At 36.2% G+C, this 20,055-nt stretch overlaps 1 protein-coding gene and 1 long non-coding RNA gene across 2 annotated transcripts in view; one reads left to right on the top strand and one right to left on the bottom strand.

The window, feature by feature from the left end:
• LOC124220724 (uncharacterized) overlaps nt 1-20,055 on the top strand; it is a 330,320-nt gene that overhangs the window by 181,102 nt on the left and 129,163 nt on the right. The window lies entirely within an intron of this gene.
• The window catches only part of Vps8 (vacuolar protein sorting 8), a 170,417-nt gene that overhangs the window by 27,099 nt on the left and 123,263 nt on the right, over nt 1-20,055 (bottom strand). Inside the window, exons 9-10 of the mRNA XM_046629809.2 lie at nt 8,187-8,941; nt 1,500-1,887 (exon numbers count right to left, since the gene is read on the bottom strand). Coding sequence (XP_046485765.1) covers nt 1,500-1,887; nt 8,187-8,941 — 1,143 coding nt within the window. The remainder of the gene's footprint in view (nt 1-1,499; nt 1,888-8,186; nt 8,942-20,055) is intronic.

The following is a 20,055-nucleotide window of genomic DNA, read 5'->3' as shown; positions in this document are numbered from 1 at the left end:
AAGGAGAAACCTCATAGGTGTGAACGATCAATTATTTATTTATTTTGCTAACGTTTCGCTCGAGGCAAAGATCGACCTTCTTCAGAGCTTGTAAATCAAAAGTTATACACTTGCAATTTTCATATTAAATTTTTTCTTTAGTGGGAACAATATATAACAATGTGTAAAGTTATTATTAACTTGAGGAAAATAAATATTCAACGTTGTATTTACAACAAGGTAGTTATAGCATTCCGGCTTATAGTACAAAGTACGAATATTTGTGACAAAAAATCGAGTGCATTTAAGTTATACAAGATATTCTATATTGAAGCTATTATTAAATCAAGAATATCAAAAGATATTTTGTAAAATTTACGAAAACATGACTTCCATTTGCGCTTGAGTTGTTGTTGGTTAGATGCTTAGCGGAGAAGTGCCAATATTTGAAAGAGTGATACATGAAATTTGTCGAATGGTCGATACCTTACAATCGATTAGTTCAGGCGCGAGTTTTCGAAGTGGTGCAAAATATCTCTTAATTTACAAAACAGAAGCATATACATTACTTAAACCATCTACATCTGAACGTTTGTTAACTGTGTTAAAATCAATTTCAGACACATTGGTGAATAACGGTTATCCTGATAGGCACACATTTGATTTTGTTGTTGTCAGAATTATTGACAAAGAAGACCATTGTCATAAACCGATTAATGTAAGACATGATTGAAATCTCCAAAAACAGTACTGTCAATAAGAGAACGGACATTCAATATTTAAGCCATCTTTATTCTGATATCATTTAATGTTAAATGTAATTTGCAAATTCAAACTAAATTCCCACTTATAAATTCAACATATAATTTGTAACATACTACTATAATCAAAGATTGTGAATGGTCAGCCATCTTTAACTGTGACATGAAAGATCACTTCCTTCTCGATTGCCTAATCTATAACATCTCAAGTCTAAGAATATCTCTATTAAGTAAGTTTAACATTTAGCATAATTGTAAATTTAATTTTCTCAACAATACTTGGCATTTATTTCACGTGACTCATAACTTCCGCCACGTCCAGGCATACTGTACTATTTTTAGCACAAAATGCATGTGCAATATTAACATAAATCCAATTAAGCAAGCGGTGGAACCGCCGTAAGATTAGTAACGACATAGTTAGTGCTTGGATATATTTTTATATATTTTTAGATTATCTTATTTTGTTTCTGTTTTTTGTTTTTTCAATGAAATAAAGCAGCCTGATGAAGGCAGGCAGGGCCCGCCGAAACGTCGCTTAATCACAATAAAATGCAATTGGGCATTTTGTTTCTTAACTGACCTTCCCTGACAAATCTCTTTCATATAAATGAATTTGTGTTCACGAATCTATACTAAATGATCTTCAGAGAACACATTTTGTTCAATTTAAAATATACCCATGAAGTCGATACATGCCAAAGGATAGAGGGAACATTTTTTTAAACATAAATTGCTAATTACTTTTGAAATACTTACACGCTCCGGTTCTAAATCACACATTAATTTCAAGTACTTTTCAAGTATTTCTGTGGTTAATTCCATTTTTATATCCTCTTCTCCATACTGAATTAATTGATACAAGGCTCCGAGCAAAGCGTACTCTAACTTCGGATCTTCATTCATTTTTTGAAGAATGTTATCTAAACTGTTTGGCATTCGATTACTTATAAGCACTGCTGTTCGAGCTGCATCAACTGTCACCAACTCAGCAGCATGTGCGGTAACAACTGCTTGCAGTGAGTCTAATGGCAAACAGTCCAGCCATTCCCATACTTCATAACGACGTGACTTGTCTGTCAGCATGCATCGGCAAACTGATATCCAGTCTTCTTGCCCGCAGTAAATGGTTTCAGCAACTCGCAAACTTGAAAATATACAATATGCCCAAATTAAAAATCAGATACAGCTATCAGTCCAATATTGATTGATAATGCTTATTCCAAAAATCTGTATTTTAAATAATTGAACTAGAGATAGGTTTCCGCAACTTTTCGGGGCTTCATGAACTGAGTTTAAACTAATGATACTTTTTATTCAATTTGACAGGCAAAATTCAGTAAGGAGCAATTGAAGCTTCAATTCTCAAGACATTAAGCAGACTGGTTTTCAGTAAAAGATCTACAACTAGCCGAAGAAATTTTCCTTTTATTGGTATTGATGGATTATTTTGAAATCTTTGCATGTAGTTCAAAATTTAAAGATAAGTCTTTTAAATTCTCAACATGTTGTTAGAAGTTTATACTGGGCAAGGTTGAAGTTCGTAAACGTTAAAGTGATGAAACATTAAAACAAAATTTGGCCACTTTAGAACTAGTTTCTGAGGGTCACAGTTGCAAAATCGATATACTCTGCTACATTTAAGCTTTTACACTTGAGAGTTTGCCACATGACTGATAAATAGTCTGAAGCTACGAAATATCTATTTTTTTCAATACTTGGTTATGTTAAAATTACGAAATTCAACTTTGTCATATCGATGCTGTTTAGGATGGATTTGTGCGAAATTAGTTGTTATTTCAAAGACAATTTGCGAATTATTACCAACTGCATTTATCTTCAAAACTAATGATGCAATAAGCAAGTCAATGTACTCTATTTTTTACATTCCAGGACCACTTGAATGAATAGAACACAAAAACAGAATTTTCTAATCATTTGATTGGTTTTTGTCGACCTGAAAATATTCTAAGTGTTATACAAAATGTCTGTTGATATCACAAGATATGGTTTAGACCTTTAGAAATCACCTGTTTTACGGCTGGGATAGCAGTTACAGTACATTTGAAATAAATGACTTCCTTCTAATGAAATATTTGCATTCTATGAATCAATTCTAGTGAAAAATAGAGTTGTGACTGGAACATTTTTAGAACTGGATACGTCAACAAAGTGAAGAAATTACGCCACGCGACAACAAGAAATGTTACCTATGCTTCAGAAAATCAATTATAGCTTCTGCTTGATCCCATTTCCAGCCCCTTCTCAAAATATGAGTTTTTCATGGATAAACTGCCAGCTTTTGTGTATATAAAAAAAAGAAAAAAAAAAACGGATATTTTTGGAAAACACGTTCCAGAAGATCTACTGATTGATAGTAAGAGGTGCTTCCCAAGTTGGAAATTACCGCTTACATTTAGATAATGGTACATGCGTACAAAATACTGATACGATGAAGGTTAATTACGTGATTTTTCGCTAACCATTGCCTATTGGTCAGAAAAACGTACAAGTCTCATAAAATTGAATGAAGCAAACTGATCACCCCGAGTTCGTGTCCTCCTTTTGTAAGTCAAAGCTACATTAATACTGCTAAGAAAAGAGGAAAAAAAATAGTACGTATGGTATTAATTGACAAATATACACGAACAACAGTTGGCAAATGCCACGGTAAGCGCTAACGTGATCCAGGCTGTATTATTTATTTGAAAGAGTACATATTCAGAATAATAAAGTTGCTGTTCAATGCAATAAAGTTTATTTCATGCTAAGGCGGTGCATCCCCATCTTCAAAATGCCGCTGTTTTGTTCAGTAGCATCGATAAGATATTACAGATTCGATTTTGTAATGTCGAGTTATTATACAGCCTAACCCAAAAATATCGGAATGTCTAAATAACGATCTAGGGTGGGCAATTTCCGCGCACACTATGGGTGGATGTAGGGGAAGAGCGAAAATCTTAAATGACAAGGGAAGTCATTTGAAAACTCCCTTTGAGCAGAATATGCTTACCAAAAGCTTGATTAGTACAGCTAAGTATATAGAAAGCAATATAAATAAAGCACACCGCAATTGACACTGATTTTGAGGTTAAACTGCACTTTCGAAAACTTTACATACAACAATTCATAAATGAGATGCCACGATTTATTGACTAATCTCATAAATTTAAACCAGCATAATATATTATAAGATTGGGCATTCCATGACATCTCGATCAAGATTCTACGTCGATGTCTCGGATGAGCTTTACAATTTTTTGTATGAAAGTACATGGCAAAAAAACGCAATGGATTCCATGTCTGACCTACGAATGAACATAATAGCTCATTATAATATTCCTCTGAATAGAAATTTTTCAGCCCATATTATAATGAGCATTCATGTTCATTCTTATGCCAAAAATTCAATCCAATGTAATAATTTTGTTTCTTGAATTATTCTTATAATTATATTTTGAAGTTGTGAAATCTCTATCTTCAAATAGGTCTCAAGTGGATTTTCTTTTCAAGTTTTTACGAGACAACTCTGCCACCATACCAACATGAATTTTCGGTATAATGTTTGAGGTTGCCTCTTGGAAACCAATTTTGTTCGTAATTTCACAACAAAACAAAAAAATATCAATTACACAAAAAAAACCAGATCATTCGAAGAACCGCTTAACTATCCAAAATGCCCCTAGTTAGTATATAACAAGAAGAATCATTAATCCGAGTGTAAAACCATATTACGAGATCTACGCACTACCCAAAACTATAATATTGTCATTTACTATAATTGACTAGCACTCGTTATATTCAACCAGTATATAATACTTGACAATGCCATTCGTGAACGCGTAGTTTAGAGATGCATTATAGGCAACCTAAGCTACACCATATAGCTTTAGAAACAGATAAAACTATAATACAATAGATATATAATCGATAAAATACAGAGCTAAACGCATTGCTGCAATAATCCATAAAACCAGTGACTACGGAACCTTCGATACCGTGAATACAAATCATCTAGCATGAACTATTAAACCCTTTAAGCCAATAGCATCTATACTAATTTTGAAAATGAAACATAACAATGTGCAAAACATAAACTCTTTACAAAGCCAGTAAGGTTTTGAAGGAAATGACCTAAATTGCATACGTGGCAATGCTGTATAGCCAGCAACCAACTCACTAGAATGATCCTCAGAAATCTCCCAAGGACAATAATTCCAATGAATAATACTGATTGTAGGAAAGAAACATTCATTACTTAACACCTAATTCTTTTAGCCAGATAGCAATATAAAATCCGATGAGAATTATAAATAAACTGCCGTTGTAAAAATTGAAATAATGCTATTTTGGAATTGATTTAAACAATCATTATATCCGATACGTAAGTCATTATATTTCCAGTTAGTTGATAAAACATACAAATATTAAATTACACCTAAGTAAAATAGTAAGAATATTCCAGGCTTAAAACATACTGAAGCCAGCAGCCGCGAGAAAGCCTTCGCTACAAAATAAGACGAACGCAACACAATACGAATCATCGAAACTCATATGCATCTGCATCAATCTGTTCTAGCTTTAGTTATTGGACTCAACGAAAGAAGCGTAGTGTACTACAAAAAACTAGAGGAAGGGATTAGAAGAATATGGCTACCGGTTCCTATAAATAAGACCACCACGCGTTAAAACGCTGTCTCTGCTCGTGCCCCTAATCTTTACATCTTGTTCTCGATTCAGTCTCGTGGCATAATCATTTTACTTTCTTGCATTTAAAATTCCTTTGTCACCAGTTATAAAACATCAATTTTGTATAACGCTTTCTTAGCTCGTGTCTCAAGTACCACCTGTAGACTCTTGACTTTACCTAGTTTTTCGGTACTTTACCATTTGCATACAACGCGACGAGTTCAAAAGCCACCATAGAAATTCTGAACAAGTATTCTTCGTCACGCACTTGGAATACTCCATTTTGTTCAGAACATTGGTTATGGTCAACCAACTAGCAATCTCTCCAGCCAAACTTTTAAATAATTATCCAGTATCCAGTATTTGTAAACGGTTTATCGAGGGAATAAATACTTGAAAATATATTTACAATAATTTTTTAATGATTATTTACACTCAAAACTCCGTTTCCGCTCGCGTGATCATCGCAACAGCGCAACATCTCAGCAGAGCAACACCCAGCGGAGTTCAGCATTCCAAAAGGTAAGTGGCCATAGGTTCCTATTACGAATTAATCCCAGTTATTTGAAACGAGCGATTCAACAGAGTTGTCCAGTGCATTTCAATGCTTAATCGGTATTCGGCGACCCAAAACTACTGACTGTGCGTCTAGTTGTATTATCGTCAACGAACTCCAGTGACTAACTTCTGGAATTTTCGGGATTTGTCACTCCGACGTCACATACCACCGACGGTATTGTCGACATATTGCCGTCGCTACTACCGGGCGCATGCAATAGATCACCTCTTTTTGTAAACGGATTTTGATTCTCTCTGAGATTAACTGCTGATAACCCGGTAAGATGATTAAAACTCACGAGTCGAGTGACCTTCTATGTCATCTTTACTCATAGAAAAAGCTTATACAACGGGTTAAATATAGCGAGATGGACAACCGCATTTATCACTGATTCTATATCTGTATACATCAAGTGTATGTCATATATCTATGGTCTGAAAAAGAAAGATCTGAATGTGAAGACGCTTCTTGATCAAACTAATTTCGACGATGTTGGAAATGTATAATATTGGAAACAAACAACAATAGTATATTTCGGCTCTACGTTTACTAATTATATTGATATAGAGCGCAAGTGAGAGTTCATACACATACATACATTCTACATACGTTCTACATAAAATTGTCAAATGTCGCCGGGAATCGTGAAGGAGGAGAAACATGTGACAATATTTTCACCGTGTTAGCCAAAAGCTTATCTTTACGGTACAGAGATTGCGTCGCGCACGTAATTTTTTTTATATACTTGGCGCGAGACATTTTTGCGTCTCTTGATATGTTACGGATAAGCAGCGACGCGTTACGGGTTGAAATTCTTAATTTCTAACGGAATCAACTGGGCAGAAAAGTTAGCTGCCGCAGAAACAATTGCCGTATGTGCACGTCTCGTCAGTAAATGTTGCCGGTAGAGAAGCACATGAACAAAAGGGGGGTGAAATTGTACCATAAAAATGAGGCTTATGTTAAAGCATTACTTGACCTCTAGTGAAATCGATTTAATCGAGCAAAAGTTTTTTGTTCGGTCATAGTTACAATAGCTGCGACAGAAATTTCGGTGTCATTGAAAAATAGCGTAAAAAGCTTGAAACTGTGAACACTTCTGATCACTGAATCGAAATAATCAAAGGAACGAAGAAAAATGAACCTAATTTTGAAGTCACGTAAATTGAATCCAACGATTTCTTCTCGTCGCAAGAATTTTAAAACTCAAGCGTAAACAGAAAAGTGGACAAAAAAAAACAACAAAATCAACTCGTTAAATTGGTATTCCTAATTAAATTGGTATTTCTGCTGACTGATCAAATTTCAAAAAAAAAAATAACCCTTTCAATTGTACATGATCTGTGATGATCACTTGCTGAGAAGAGTTGACATTAGCAAGAAAAATGTCACAGAGGAACAATTTAAACAAATGGAACTCGCAATTTTATACCCTCATGGAAATGCCATAATTGAACATCCACCTATGACCGTCTTTCTGTATACCCGTCCATCTCAGTTAGTGATTTTGGACAAACGAGGAGATTGGTGATTTGCCATAATTAATTTTTTTGCTTGGCTGTCATTTTGGATATGCGACATCGATTAAGCTCGAATTCGGTGAGCATATTCTGCACGAATAAACTTTACAAATGGACTGTCCTTCAACCCACTTGTCATTATATAAAGACGTGGGAGAAAATCACCCACCATACCGAAATATATATTTTGTGGTTAAGTACATTCCCTGGGAAATTGATTTCGATATCTGTATCCGTTTAAAAGTTTTTCAGAGGTTCAACTATTTTTGGCACCCCTTGCATAAAAAAATATCAGTTACTACTCACTCGTTAGGCTAAAACTAGTGGCCAGAACTAGCTCAGTGTGTGACTGACAATGAGTAAAATTTACTTAGCGCATCTGTGGTGTTATTTTTCAAAAATTGGGTAAAAGTATCTATGTAATAAGTGAATGCAATCAAAATGATGTCAACTATATTTTAATGGCAACTGAAAAGCAGTCTGCAAGAGCTTCACATTATGCTTGACTTTGAGATTGATTTCATTAACTAGACTAGACAAGTTTGATTCTGAAATTGAGATTGATTCTACATGCATTTGGCGAGGTTGAAATGGATTCAAGAAATCAGATTCAACTTATTTTTGATTGAAAGATACTCTGTAACGAAAGATTAGTGTCAACTATAAATAGGTACTTACAAGTTAGCATTATGTGCAAGATTGAGTAGGCAGTTATCAGATATATCTGTCAACTTCTTTGAGTGTAAAAGTTGCAGAATTGCATTTTCTTTTTCAACTTCAATGTCTCTTGACATGTCTTCACTGTTGTTTGTACCAGTCGATAACATTTCTACCATCCTGTTCAACGCACCGGCTTCTAATGTTACCGAGCTTTCAGCCACTTCATTGGATATAAAATTTAAAACTACTGCTCTTTGTTCATCAGTCAAATAATCATAATTATCAGGACTTAGAGGTGTGGTGGGCAGAACTATGTTCAGTAAAATGTCAATCAATCTCTGACGCTGCCGCAAACCCATTTCAGACATGAATTCTGGTTCTTGAAATGCAATTGTTATCACATCTAGAAAACCTTTGGCATCAAATTCAAGTAAGGTTCTGATATACGGGTACTGCCTTTCAGCGTCACTCGCTGAACTTGAATGCTGCGACAAAAGAGCGCGCAAGACATCAGCTTTGGCTCTCTGAGTTACACCTTCTGGTAGATTGCCTCTAGGAAATCCACGGCCTGCAAGGCAGCAACTGGCATATACTAAAATGGCATTGCCTAATCTTATTTTATCCGGTGATAACTTCTGTGTTCTGGCATTGGCAAGTGCCATTTGGAGAACTGGCATGAGCTGGTGAATTGGTGCTGTAAAATCACTTAGAGCGGATGTCTGCAAATAAATCAGAGCTTCCCAGAGCCCTTGTTGACCACATACTTTTGTTACCTGGAAAGAATCGGTACAGTTATCATGTGCATCTGTGAAGAGCAATTTGTAACTCAACTAGAACTATTCATAGAATGGCCAAATTGTAATTTAGAGAAAAAAGTTTTGTATGTATAAAAGTACGTATCAAATCATTCTGACTCTAGGTATGTTCGCGATAAGAAAAAATTCAACTATCTTTTTGAAAACAATAGCGCAGAATCACTTGTATCACAGTCCGAAATTTGCTGAACCATTTTTTGACACTATCAATTATAAGCTTTGGTATAAGTTGGAGTGAGCTGAGTATTACAAACACTTTTATTAATTGGAAAACGGCAAATCATTCCGAGTTTTTTGAGAACTAGGGGCCTCGCCCCTGCGCGCTTCGCGCGCCAACCCCACTTCGGCGTTACGCGCCTCGTTGTTCGGCGTTTCGCGCCTTACTATTTTCTTAAACAGTGTCTGTTAGACAGGTGAATTTATTTATGCTGATTTGATGACTGGTCTGCAACAGTTGATCGGTTATTTCCGATCAACCCGACATTGCTATTGGCTCCCTATGCAGGTCTGCTCAGATTGTTTTCGTAAACGAATCCACTCATATGTACAAAACCCCCGATGCCATGCATCCCCAATTGCATTTGGCGACTTATTTTGCTATAGTTATTATTTTCCCCATAGTAGAAGAAATTCATAGCTTTGCTATAAGTAGAATTTCTATGGTTTCAGACAAATTAAAAACTGGTTATGATATTCAAGCCAGGATATAAAATTTAATCCCGGAGATTCTGTCTGGCTCTTTCAACCTCGAAGACAGAAAGGACGATGTCCGAAACTACAAAGAAACTGGGAAGGCCCTTACTTAGTGGTTAACCGGATCAAGGATTTACAGGATCCGAAAAAACCTATTTCTTCTCTGATATAACTCTCGTCGAGTTCTGTTTCATTACTTCTGCTGACATGTTTGCCCGTATGATATATTTGAAACGATACTCAGTCTCACCTCTGCGTGTCGATCTTGAGTGCCGTATACACAATACGCCAGCGCGCGAAAAAGACAATTCCCGTCGGGAATCATCTTGATAATTCTCGTTTGCATGTTTATTTTTTGCGTGTCAGAAACAGATACTTATAAAGATATTTGTCCAAGACTGTCATAAACAGCCGATGACAGCTGTCAAAGGAAGTTTTGTTTGCTAGATGCTTTTTGTTTTGTTTTCGACATCTCACTCCACCGCCAACTTCATGCGTATACTATTGTTATTATAATCTTTTTTATACTATTGTTATTATAATCTTTTTCACCTGTTGCTACTTCTTTTTTATTTGTTCAGAACTTTTTTATTAGATAGAGAGATAAGTTTTAATTCATGAGCATAACTCCAAGTCTCCAAAACAAGCAAAACTAGTTCGCTATCGAATGGTTGTAATTTATGGGCTGTGCACAGTCAAATTTCCAACACTGAATCTCATGTTGCAGAATAAGCGTAAAAAGTTTTAGACAACGATGCTTAATTTTAGTCACAACCAACATCAACCGTCATTGAACACGTTAGTTATTTTCGTGCCAAGTGGACATGAAATCGTGATTTCTTGCCGAGGATTAAATGTCGCACGAGCCGAAGGTGAATACGCAACTCACACGAATCAAGAAGTCCCGATAAGCACCCATGGCACAAATCTATTTTCTATGCTACCTTGCATCAAAAATTATAAAGTAGTCGAGTTGTTGATGGAGGTAGCGCCGCAAATATTATATAAACGCGGTCAGGACTAGGCACCTTGCAGAGATTTACCTCTATTCTGCTTCAATGAACAATACGTTTGAACGTATATTATTTCGTTCAAGATTTTATCTATGACATAGTTCTTAAGAAACATGCTCTAAGTATAAATTTTCTTCTTACATTGAAATTTTCTGTTACGACATTTCGTAAGTGTGACACAAATAAATATACAATACCGAAAGACGTATTCCGCAAGGTATAAACTTATTACGTTCCGAAAAGTCGGAATGTGGTAGACTGAATGGATGGATCCACCAACTTTTGGCCAGCTTTTCAGGGTGAAAATTTCGGTACAGTTACAAATTAGATACGTTACAGTGTGCACTAAGATATGAAAACCCTCCAATTTTTCGGCTTCTAGGCCATATAATTTACGAGAAACATTTTTGTCTTGATTAAGTTTTTGAATTGAGCCTTTATTTCCGAATTGTTGATACTTTCCGTTGACAGAAAAATGTGACTTATTGTTAGTAAATTTTTAAATTAAAAAAACTGATCTTTCCGGATATCGATTCCACTTTGAGGTAGATCCTCAGGAATTCACAAAAAAATTTAATTCCGTTCATGCGAAGGCCTAAAAAATAAATTGTTCTCAGGTTTTTTTGTGTGAAAAAGTACACATTTGAGAGTACACGTCCCGGTAGGATACCCCAAACGAATCAGATCCAAATTACGCAGGATACTACAAGTACTAATTCTTTCTTTGTAAACTCTGTATTTCGTGCTTCGGCGCAAACAAACAACGTACGACAACGATCCTAACCATCGAGGGATCAACATCATTTCTGATGACTGCAAATCATTTTCCCGATAACCTGATCTACCGACCATCTGATGCCCAAGTCTTTTTGTACCTGGGCCAGCATTTACCGTTCATCTAAATCGATTGAACCACTCCGACAGCGCGTGTACACGATTGTGCGAGGAGCACACTAAAATCTTTCAAATTGTTGAGTGACTACTTATTCCGAAGCACTCAGCCGCCCACTTTCCCGGATGCTGCGTAGACAGCGTACAGCGTCACGCGAGAAGTGCATTCCCAATCTCCCGTCCCGCAGATTTCCCGGTCAGACGCTGGATCAATTCTTAATTACTACCAGTCCAGTGGTTGATATCACCGTCGAAAGTATTAGGTCAGTAAAAATAGACGTTTTTTGGGCTCAACCTCGCACTAAATTGCCGATTCAATATTTTTTTTAATAATGTTTGGGGTCACTTACTGAGTATAAAAACACAAAATGCTGATAGATTAAGGTGGAGCTTCAGGCGCAATCTCGAAAAAACGTTTTTGGTCGATATCTCGGAAACTATGCACTTTAGTTCTTCCAAACTAATTACACATTACAGTTTCCGGCGTTATTTCTGTACATGGAAAGAATCATTTTGAGGTCGTTTGCATAAAAGAATGAAAAATATCGGTTATTAATTTTTTAACGATGACGCGTCTTTAGGAAAAGTCTGAAAAAATTTCAGAAAATTACATAAAGCCAGACGGTCAAGCTATCGAAAAGAAAAGGTGGTCACTTGCTAGAATCCACCGGAAATCAGCAATCTAAATGTTCAAGAATTTTTAGACGCTCGAGTTTGATATCGAAAAATCTGAAAAAAATCGTTGACGCGTGTATAGATGTTTGCTAGATTTTTGATTTTCTTCATAATTTTTGGAGTTAAAATGGCGGATTTAACGCGAAAAGACTGAAAATCGCGTTGTTTGCAATAACTTCGAGCAAAATAGAGTTAGAAGGCTAAAATTTGGTATGGGTCAATCATTCAACAATAGAAAACAGAAGGTCACTTGCAGAATCCATTCCAAGCGGGGGCACTTTTGGCTATGACCTCTACGACGTCCCAGTATAATTTAATTTGTGAGCAAGCAAAGGAGCTGGAAAGTGTGTATCCAAGCTACAATCGACTAATGGGTGCAAAGAAGCCGTGCTATCCTGAAGGAATTGAAATAACTGATAATTCTGCAGAAGTATCTCTACAGTCTCTTTTAAATCACACTGTTCCTCGTTTGCTTCAAACACGTGAGACAGTTTTGATTGCATCGAGTACATTCCTGAGAACACTCGAACTAATTGTAAAATGGGGTTTTGATAGTTCATCTGGACAATCTCAATATAAGCAAAACACATCTTATGGTCTAGAAGTATCAGGTCACAATCTTTCCGCGACATGGCTCGTTTCATTACAGGTAAGAAATGTGTCTCCAAATGGAAATATATCCGTATTGTGGAGTAATCCTCGCCCATCTTCCCTAAGATACTGGAGACCTTTGCGTCTTCAGTTTCTTTTAGAAACTGCTGCCGTTATCAACACTGAACACGAGTACGTAACTTCGCAGATGAGTCAATTGTCTCCACTGTAAGTAAAAAAACCATTAGAAATCACAGTGAATATCAAACCATGATTGATGGAAAGGTATGGATGTGTTGACGGGCACCTCCAGCATGACGTGTTACATTTGCAAAGCAACACCTGAGGATGTGAAACAGCTTCACCCATCCCAACATCATGTGGATGAATCTGTGCTGTCATTTAGTATCTCCTCACTTCATTGCTTGATACGATGTTTCGAATGCATGATTCACATTGCGTATAGAATCACGCGGAAAAAATGGCGGATCACGGGAATCAATAAAGTTGAATTAGAAAAATAGAAAAATATCATTCACGATCAACTCCGAGAGCGACCAGAACTAATTGTAGATATAACAAAGCAAAGAGGTGGGAACTCAAATAACGGCAACACAGCTCGTAGATTTTTCGAGAATCCAGCAGTTACCAGTCAAATTACCGATATTGACGAAGATCTCATCATCCGATTTTCTACTCTATTACGAGCCATTAACTCCGGTTTTGAAATCGATTCCAGTAAATTCGGCGAATATTGCAAAGAAACTGTAGATCTGTACAGAAAGGTTCACGATTGGTACCCAATGCCTCTAACTGTACATAAGCTATTGGATCATAGTGAGATGATTGTATCCACAGCCATTCTTCCACTTGAGATGCTCTCTGAAGAAGCTCAAGAATCCCGAAATAAAGATTGCCGATACTTCAGAGTGCACAACACGAGAAAATGTTCGCGACTGGCAGCGAATGAAGCTTTATTCAAGAGATTACTTGCTTCATCTGATCCATACATCACATCTCTGACAATAAGACGAACCTCTCGCAGAAAAAGTGGTTCTATATGTGTAGATGTTTTAAATTTACTAAAGCAACCTGAGGTGGTTAATCAAAAAGATGAGCCGGATGATTACAATGACAATAATTGAAAATTGATATATCAATTGTGAGAATGAAAAACTAATTGCATAAAACAATTAAAAATCCCAGGAGATATTATAAATCAAGAGAGGAAAAGAACAAAACAAAAATGAAAAAAAAACCGAAGTAACGGTAATAAATAGCGCAAAAAAAGTTGAAAAAAAAATAAAAATTGGAAAAGAAAACTAAAATTATTATTAAAAACAGAAAACAAATAAATAGAAAACGGAGCTACATTTCCTTCAACGTCCTCGTCGTTAGTCTTGGATACTACTAATCGCAAGGAAAATTACTGTAAATAACTTCATACTTCATCCTCGTTGCATAATATGCGTTTTTGTCAAGGTTTTAGGTATTTTAACACGAAAATATTGAAAATTGGAAAGTAAAATCTGTCAAAGTCCCTTCAAAATATATGTGGAACATTGGATCGTGAATATGATCATTAAATTTGAATATTCTAAGAAGCTGAAAGTTTAGGCCGACTAAAATCGATTTCGCAACACTGCGTGTCGTTCTTCAGCCGTAGAATTTTGGCCAGGAAACATCCTGCACGTGCCTTCGTAAGAGGGTCCTCAACGATAGGAAACTAGCCAGTCAGTAAGGTGCTGTGACTCTAATTCCGTACGAGCAGGTGTCGATGAAGGAGTCACAAGACGAACATTACGCAGCATCTATTAGTAATCTCCGTAAACGCTCGGGGACGTTGCCTACTCCCGGCGGAACTGCTGCTTGCTGACGTTCACGCGACGCAAGTTTTCTCCGTCATTTATAAAGATATCGAACTTCTATTAGAAGCATTTTGAAAGCGAAGGGGCAATCTGTGTCGTGTATTTTTCCAAATTTCAAAAATTTTTTTCAGAGTCCTAAAAAACAGCACTGAATGTGAGCAAAGTTCCCGTTGTAGTAAAACAAGAACGAATTTTTTTTTTCACAATTTTACGAAATACACGACACTAGTACATCCTTCACCTTTAATTTAGGCCTAAGAGCAATAAAATCGAACTTAAGAGTTGCGAGAAAACTTGCACGATATGACTAAGATAAGGAAAGTGTTACGGAAAAGTAAGAAAAAGGGCCAGAGTTGGAAAAATTTGGCGGCTTATCAGCGGGAGAGGTTGAGGTGAATAGAATGGCATCAAGTTTGCTTACATAGACTTGATTGTTTTCATTTTCAGACCAAATAACTAACATGCACGTTTTATTAATTCAGAACACCGTATTTGCCTAACAATCTCTTCAAATTATTTAATTACCGTCCCTTTCTCAATGTGTGTTTTGTCAACTTATTCTTCGGAAAATCATTTTCCATCTTTCGTCCACTCACGATTACAAGCTTACTGATGACTTTTACTGCACACTGATCTACCTAACTGACTATTTGATTGTGATATTTGACATCTACTTGCCAAGGTCAATGCACAATACACTAATGAATTGAAAACATGACGTGCTATCGAAGACATTGTTGCAGCGTAAAGTTTCAATGCCAACCACGTCCGGTACGCTACATTCACGTTTCGAAATGAGCCAATAATTCAGCTCCATGAAACCTGAGACTTGACTCCAGCACTGATTCAGCTTTATAAGTTTTGTGAATTGGAAAAAAAAATTCAATGAGCTATTGCTGTCCTTTTCGAGCAGGCGTGATACTGTTTTATTCTCCAATAGCAATATATTTCTGCCTGAAATATCGTAAATTTGACTCGCAAGTGGCGGATGGATAAAATTTAATTATTCCTATGTATACTACAATTACGAGAAAAAATGAAACATTTTCTATTGAGAAATATTACTATCATATGCCCCGCGATTAACTAAAAAATAGGTTTTACGAAGCTCAAATAACCTACATTTTTCGAACATTTCTGAAGAAAAATTTGAAAATAGAAGTAAAACATTTATCTGAAACAACACCCACCTGGGGGTCAGGACTCAAATCAGACCGGCTCCAATATTTTGTACATACTTGTCAATCGGTTACATAATATATGGTCAATGTAGGATTACTGCGAGCCAAATGATCGAGGAACAATTGGTCGCGGAAGACACGCCAACCGAAGACACGATAACAGATAATGTTATCGAGTTTGACGAGGTCAGATCTCCAACAGAATTCGTCGAAGTCGATATGTAATACCCAACTGTCCGATTCCTATAACGGCAGCCAATAAGGAGACGACAGTTGTAGGTACAAGCACATCCGTAAGTGTTTCAACCACAACCGACAGTAATGTGGTAGAAGACCATGAATTGCAATTTGAAAGGATAGTGGATCAATCCAAGATCGAATCAAGTCCTCCATTCGAGTTGGCCGGCAGAAGAATAGTGGATATAAATCACTTCCTGAGCAGTATCAAAAAATTAGCTTTTCATCTACCTTATGATTGTACGTTTGCTAACGTGGAACCTATATCCGAAAGCCGGACAGGATTCATTTCAACCATCACCTTCAAATGTAAATTTTGTAATAAGATCGAATCAATAGACTCAGAAGACCGTAAATCAGATTCCTCATCTTTAAACTCAGCCATAGTTTCAGGAATTGTGTCCACAGTTGGTGGTTTTTCTCAACTCAAAGAAATTAGCGCTGCTATAGATATGCCTTGCATGGCTGAGAAAATATGGAATAAATTTCACGAAATTATCAGTGATGCCTATCATGATATTGCTCGGGAAGAGATGATAAAGGCTGGGAAGGAAGAGGCGAGATTGGCCCGTGAGGCAGGTGACGTTGACGAAGACGGGTACCCTTGCGTAGCGGTTGTTGCGGATGGGTCTTGGGCAAAACGATCTTACCGTACAAAATATGATTCTCTTTCGGGTGTAGCAGCAATAGTAGGGTATAGGACGAAGAAAGTTTTGTTGATCGGGATTTGCACGGACACAACGTGTTTTCACATTATGTTTTCAAGTTCAGAAATGAATGAATTTCTGAATAATGATCTTTCATATTCGTTTGCTGAATGTTTGCATCTTTCATTCCATAATATTCATTGAAACAGTTTATTTCGAAGACTCGTTTTATTTCGATAATAATTACTTGTTATACCAAAGAAACGTCATAACGGCAAGCGAAAAGTATGGTATTCCACGCGATCGAATTTATATATTTTATTTATTGACGCGCCATTACTTTTGATTATGTTTTGTACCATAGATTTTGCTGATTTTTCAATACGCCTTATCTATCAATTTCTAATATACTCCTGCATGTCTAACTCAATTTTTTTGATTTACTAATTTTCTTTTCAATATCTATCGATGTATGTAACACTTTTAATTTTTCCTGGCATAGTTGTGAGGTTGGGACGGGATAGGGTGGGTCTCTTCATCGCAGCAACCTCCAGGTGGTGAGACCTGGGTCATGGATGGCAATGTATTTAGTAGGGATGCGCGATTCTAGATCGATCCAATCAAGAATCGATCTTTCGGGTCGAGAAAATAGATCTCTTGTATTGATACTTTACTAATCGATTTTTTCTAGAATCGATTCCAAGTCTGCAAGGATCGGATTAGCTTCTTAAATCTTCAATTACAAAAAGTTTTGAAAGTCTATTTTGGCGTTCTGTATTTTATGAATAATATAGGTTTGAGAATACAAAAGAATCGACTAATTTCTAGCGCTGAATAAATCTAATATCACAACTAATAAAAAAAGCTTCCCACCTAGTCGGCTGGGTTTGTGTAATATGTATATGAGAACTATTGCTGTGATAAACAAATATGATCCAAAGCAAACTATTGTTGAATATCAAAACGGTTGAATAAGTACTACATTTGTGTGACACGTTTTTAATCTGCAATATAGCTACCGGTTTCCAGTTAAACTAAAAAGTAAAAATAACGATCAATCTTCTAAAGATCAATCTTTTGTATCCGATTTTTTGGACGAACCGATTTTTCCAAAATCAATTCGAATCGATTCTGAGAATCAATCTTTTACTTGAGATCACCCATCCCTAGCTTGTTTTAAATTCTAACGCACAGTTATATCAGTTGCAAATTAAAAAAACACGTCATATAAGCTGAAATAAATACTATTTAGTCATGAATTAGCTAACTGCTGTTTCGGGTAATTTCTCTTGAAATATTTTTCACTTTACTGCAACGAGTTATGCAATAGATCTTTTGAAAACACGAAGATTATTCAATGATTTCTGTAACTTATCATTATTTGCATAAGCAATAAATATTTGAAATAATATGTATACGTGTCAACCTCTCCTTGGATGAACGTATCCTAATCTTATCAACCACGCGAAACTCATACGGCCTTCCAGTTATATTCCTCGCACGTCAGAACTTCAGAACGTTCAAGTGGCCTGGTCCCAACGGAGTGCAGAGTGGCGGGCCATAGCACGCGAGGGGCACAGACTTAAGTCCCGCCCACTCTTCCCCTTGGCCGCCTGGCTCGAGTCGCGCGGGAACTTTGGCTTCGGGAGCTCGGTAGGCACCGTTCTACGATTCCAGGGAATAAGTTCCCATAAAAAATATTGTACAAGCACTTAAATACATATACTTTCAGATAAAATACAAAGATTTGAATTGAATAATAATTTTGGCGATAAAAAATCTCAAAATTTATCTCTAGTTTTTCTGCCTACTGCTACAAACATTTTTTTTCCCCCGAACTCTTCCATGTGCATTTAATCCTTCCCAAATCGACTCACCTACATTATCTCTATTGTGATGAATAGACTTCAAAAATATCTCCCTTTTGTTTTACCTTTTTCCTCTACTTCATCGTCGCAGGATAGTATATCCGAAATATACCTACATACGATCACCTTACATACGATGAGATCGAAGCGGGTTAGACGCAGGGTTATAATAAAAACGCATCGATCTAAACCAAAGATACCGTAACAATGGAATGATAATGAGACCATGGTTCAATAGGTAAAAAGATTCTAGGGTTCTTGAATTTTCTGAAGACATTAAAGAATATCAATAGTAAATTGTTCCAAAATTTCATGCATTTGAAAAAGCATACATTTTGGAGTACGCACTGAAATTTATTGAGTAGGATATCTATAGAGACATAATATCAGTGTAAATATTTCAGAGACGTCGAATTTTTTGAACATACACAAAAAAACAGTTAGAAAATTTTAGTCCTAATTTGTTGTACGAGAAAAAATACACATTTAATAGGACACCCCGAAATTTTTCAAGTGGATCAAAAATAGGATCACAATCAGCGTCTGAATTAGTGTAAATATTCGAGCTATAAGAATCTTGAGATTGTCTATTCGGATCGTTGTCCGCTTTTATACACAAGAATAACCGGGAAGTTGAGAATTAGGATTTAAATGAAGTTGTAAACTGATTAGTGGAATACCGGTTTTGTATTTATTACATACTTCGAATTGGTGATGACGTGTTTGGTTTGAATTGTAAGGCAGAAGTGTATTTTGTGAAAAGTAAAGTCAAAGTATTTTGGAATTATTAGAACGAAGTGTAAGTGAGTCTAAAAAGTAGAGCGCAAAATCCATGTTCTGGAATTGAGAGGAGATAGTAAGGTGTGCACAGGATGTGCGAGAGATTGTCGTATCTAATAAAATGATGAGGCTTTTAGATAGGAGGAATAAAAGTCGAAACATGATTGTTGAGAAATGTGAAGTAGGACTAAGCACGTAACACACAAAACTCGAATTTTCTAAACATATTCTATGTCCGTAGCAAATTCATACTGATTTAATTATGGTCTTATATTCATACCACTCTAAAAATTTCAGTAAAACACTGAAATGTTTATGTTTTCACTCGAAAAACAAAAATTATTTTTTGCTAACAGCTGGAATGAAAGTTTTTATACTTATCTCAGTGTACACTGTAATATATCCGAAATTGCAGTCAGATTGAAATCATTACTCTAAAAACTGGTCAAAAAATAACACATGGGCGTGAATAAAAGCATATTTCAAAGAATTTCTTTACCTGGCTCTGTTGATCTGGCAATCAAATATCCTAAAAGCCAAGCTGTGACTCGGCGAAACTCAATTGAAAAAATACATTCAGAAACCATTTTGGAGATCTCGTACTCAATTACGACTTTCTGCGATATTT

The sequence above is a fragment of the Neodiprion pinetum genome, chromosome 1 (genome assembly GCF_021155775.2).
Source record: "Neodiprion pinetum isolate iyNeoPine1 chromosome 1, iyNeoPine1.2, whole genome shotgun sequence".
Classification (NCBI taxonomy): Eukaryota; Metazoa; Arthropoda; class Insecta; order Hymenoptera; family Diprionidae; genus Neodiprion; species Neodiprion pinetum.
Note: the sequence above shows the minus strand (reverse complement) of the source record. Positions and strands in the feature narration are given on the sequence as shown.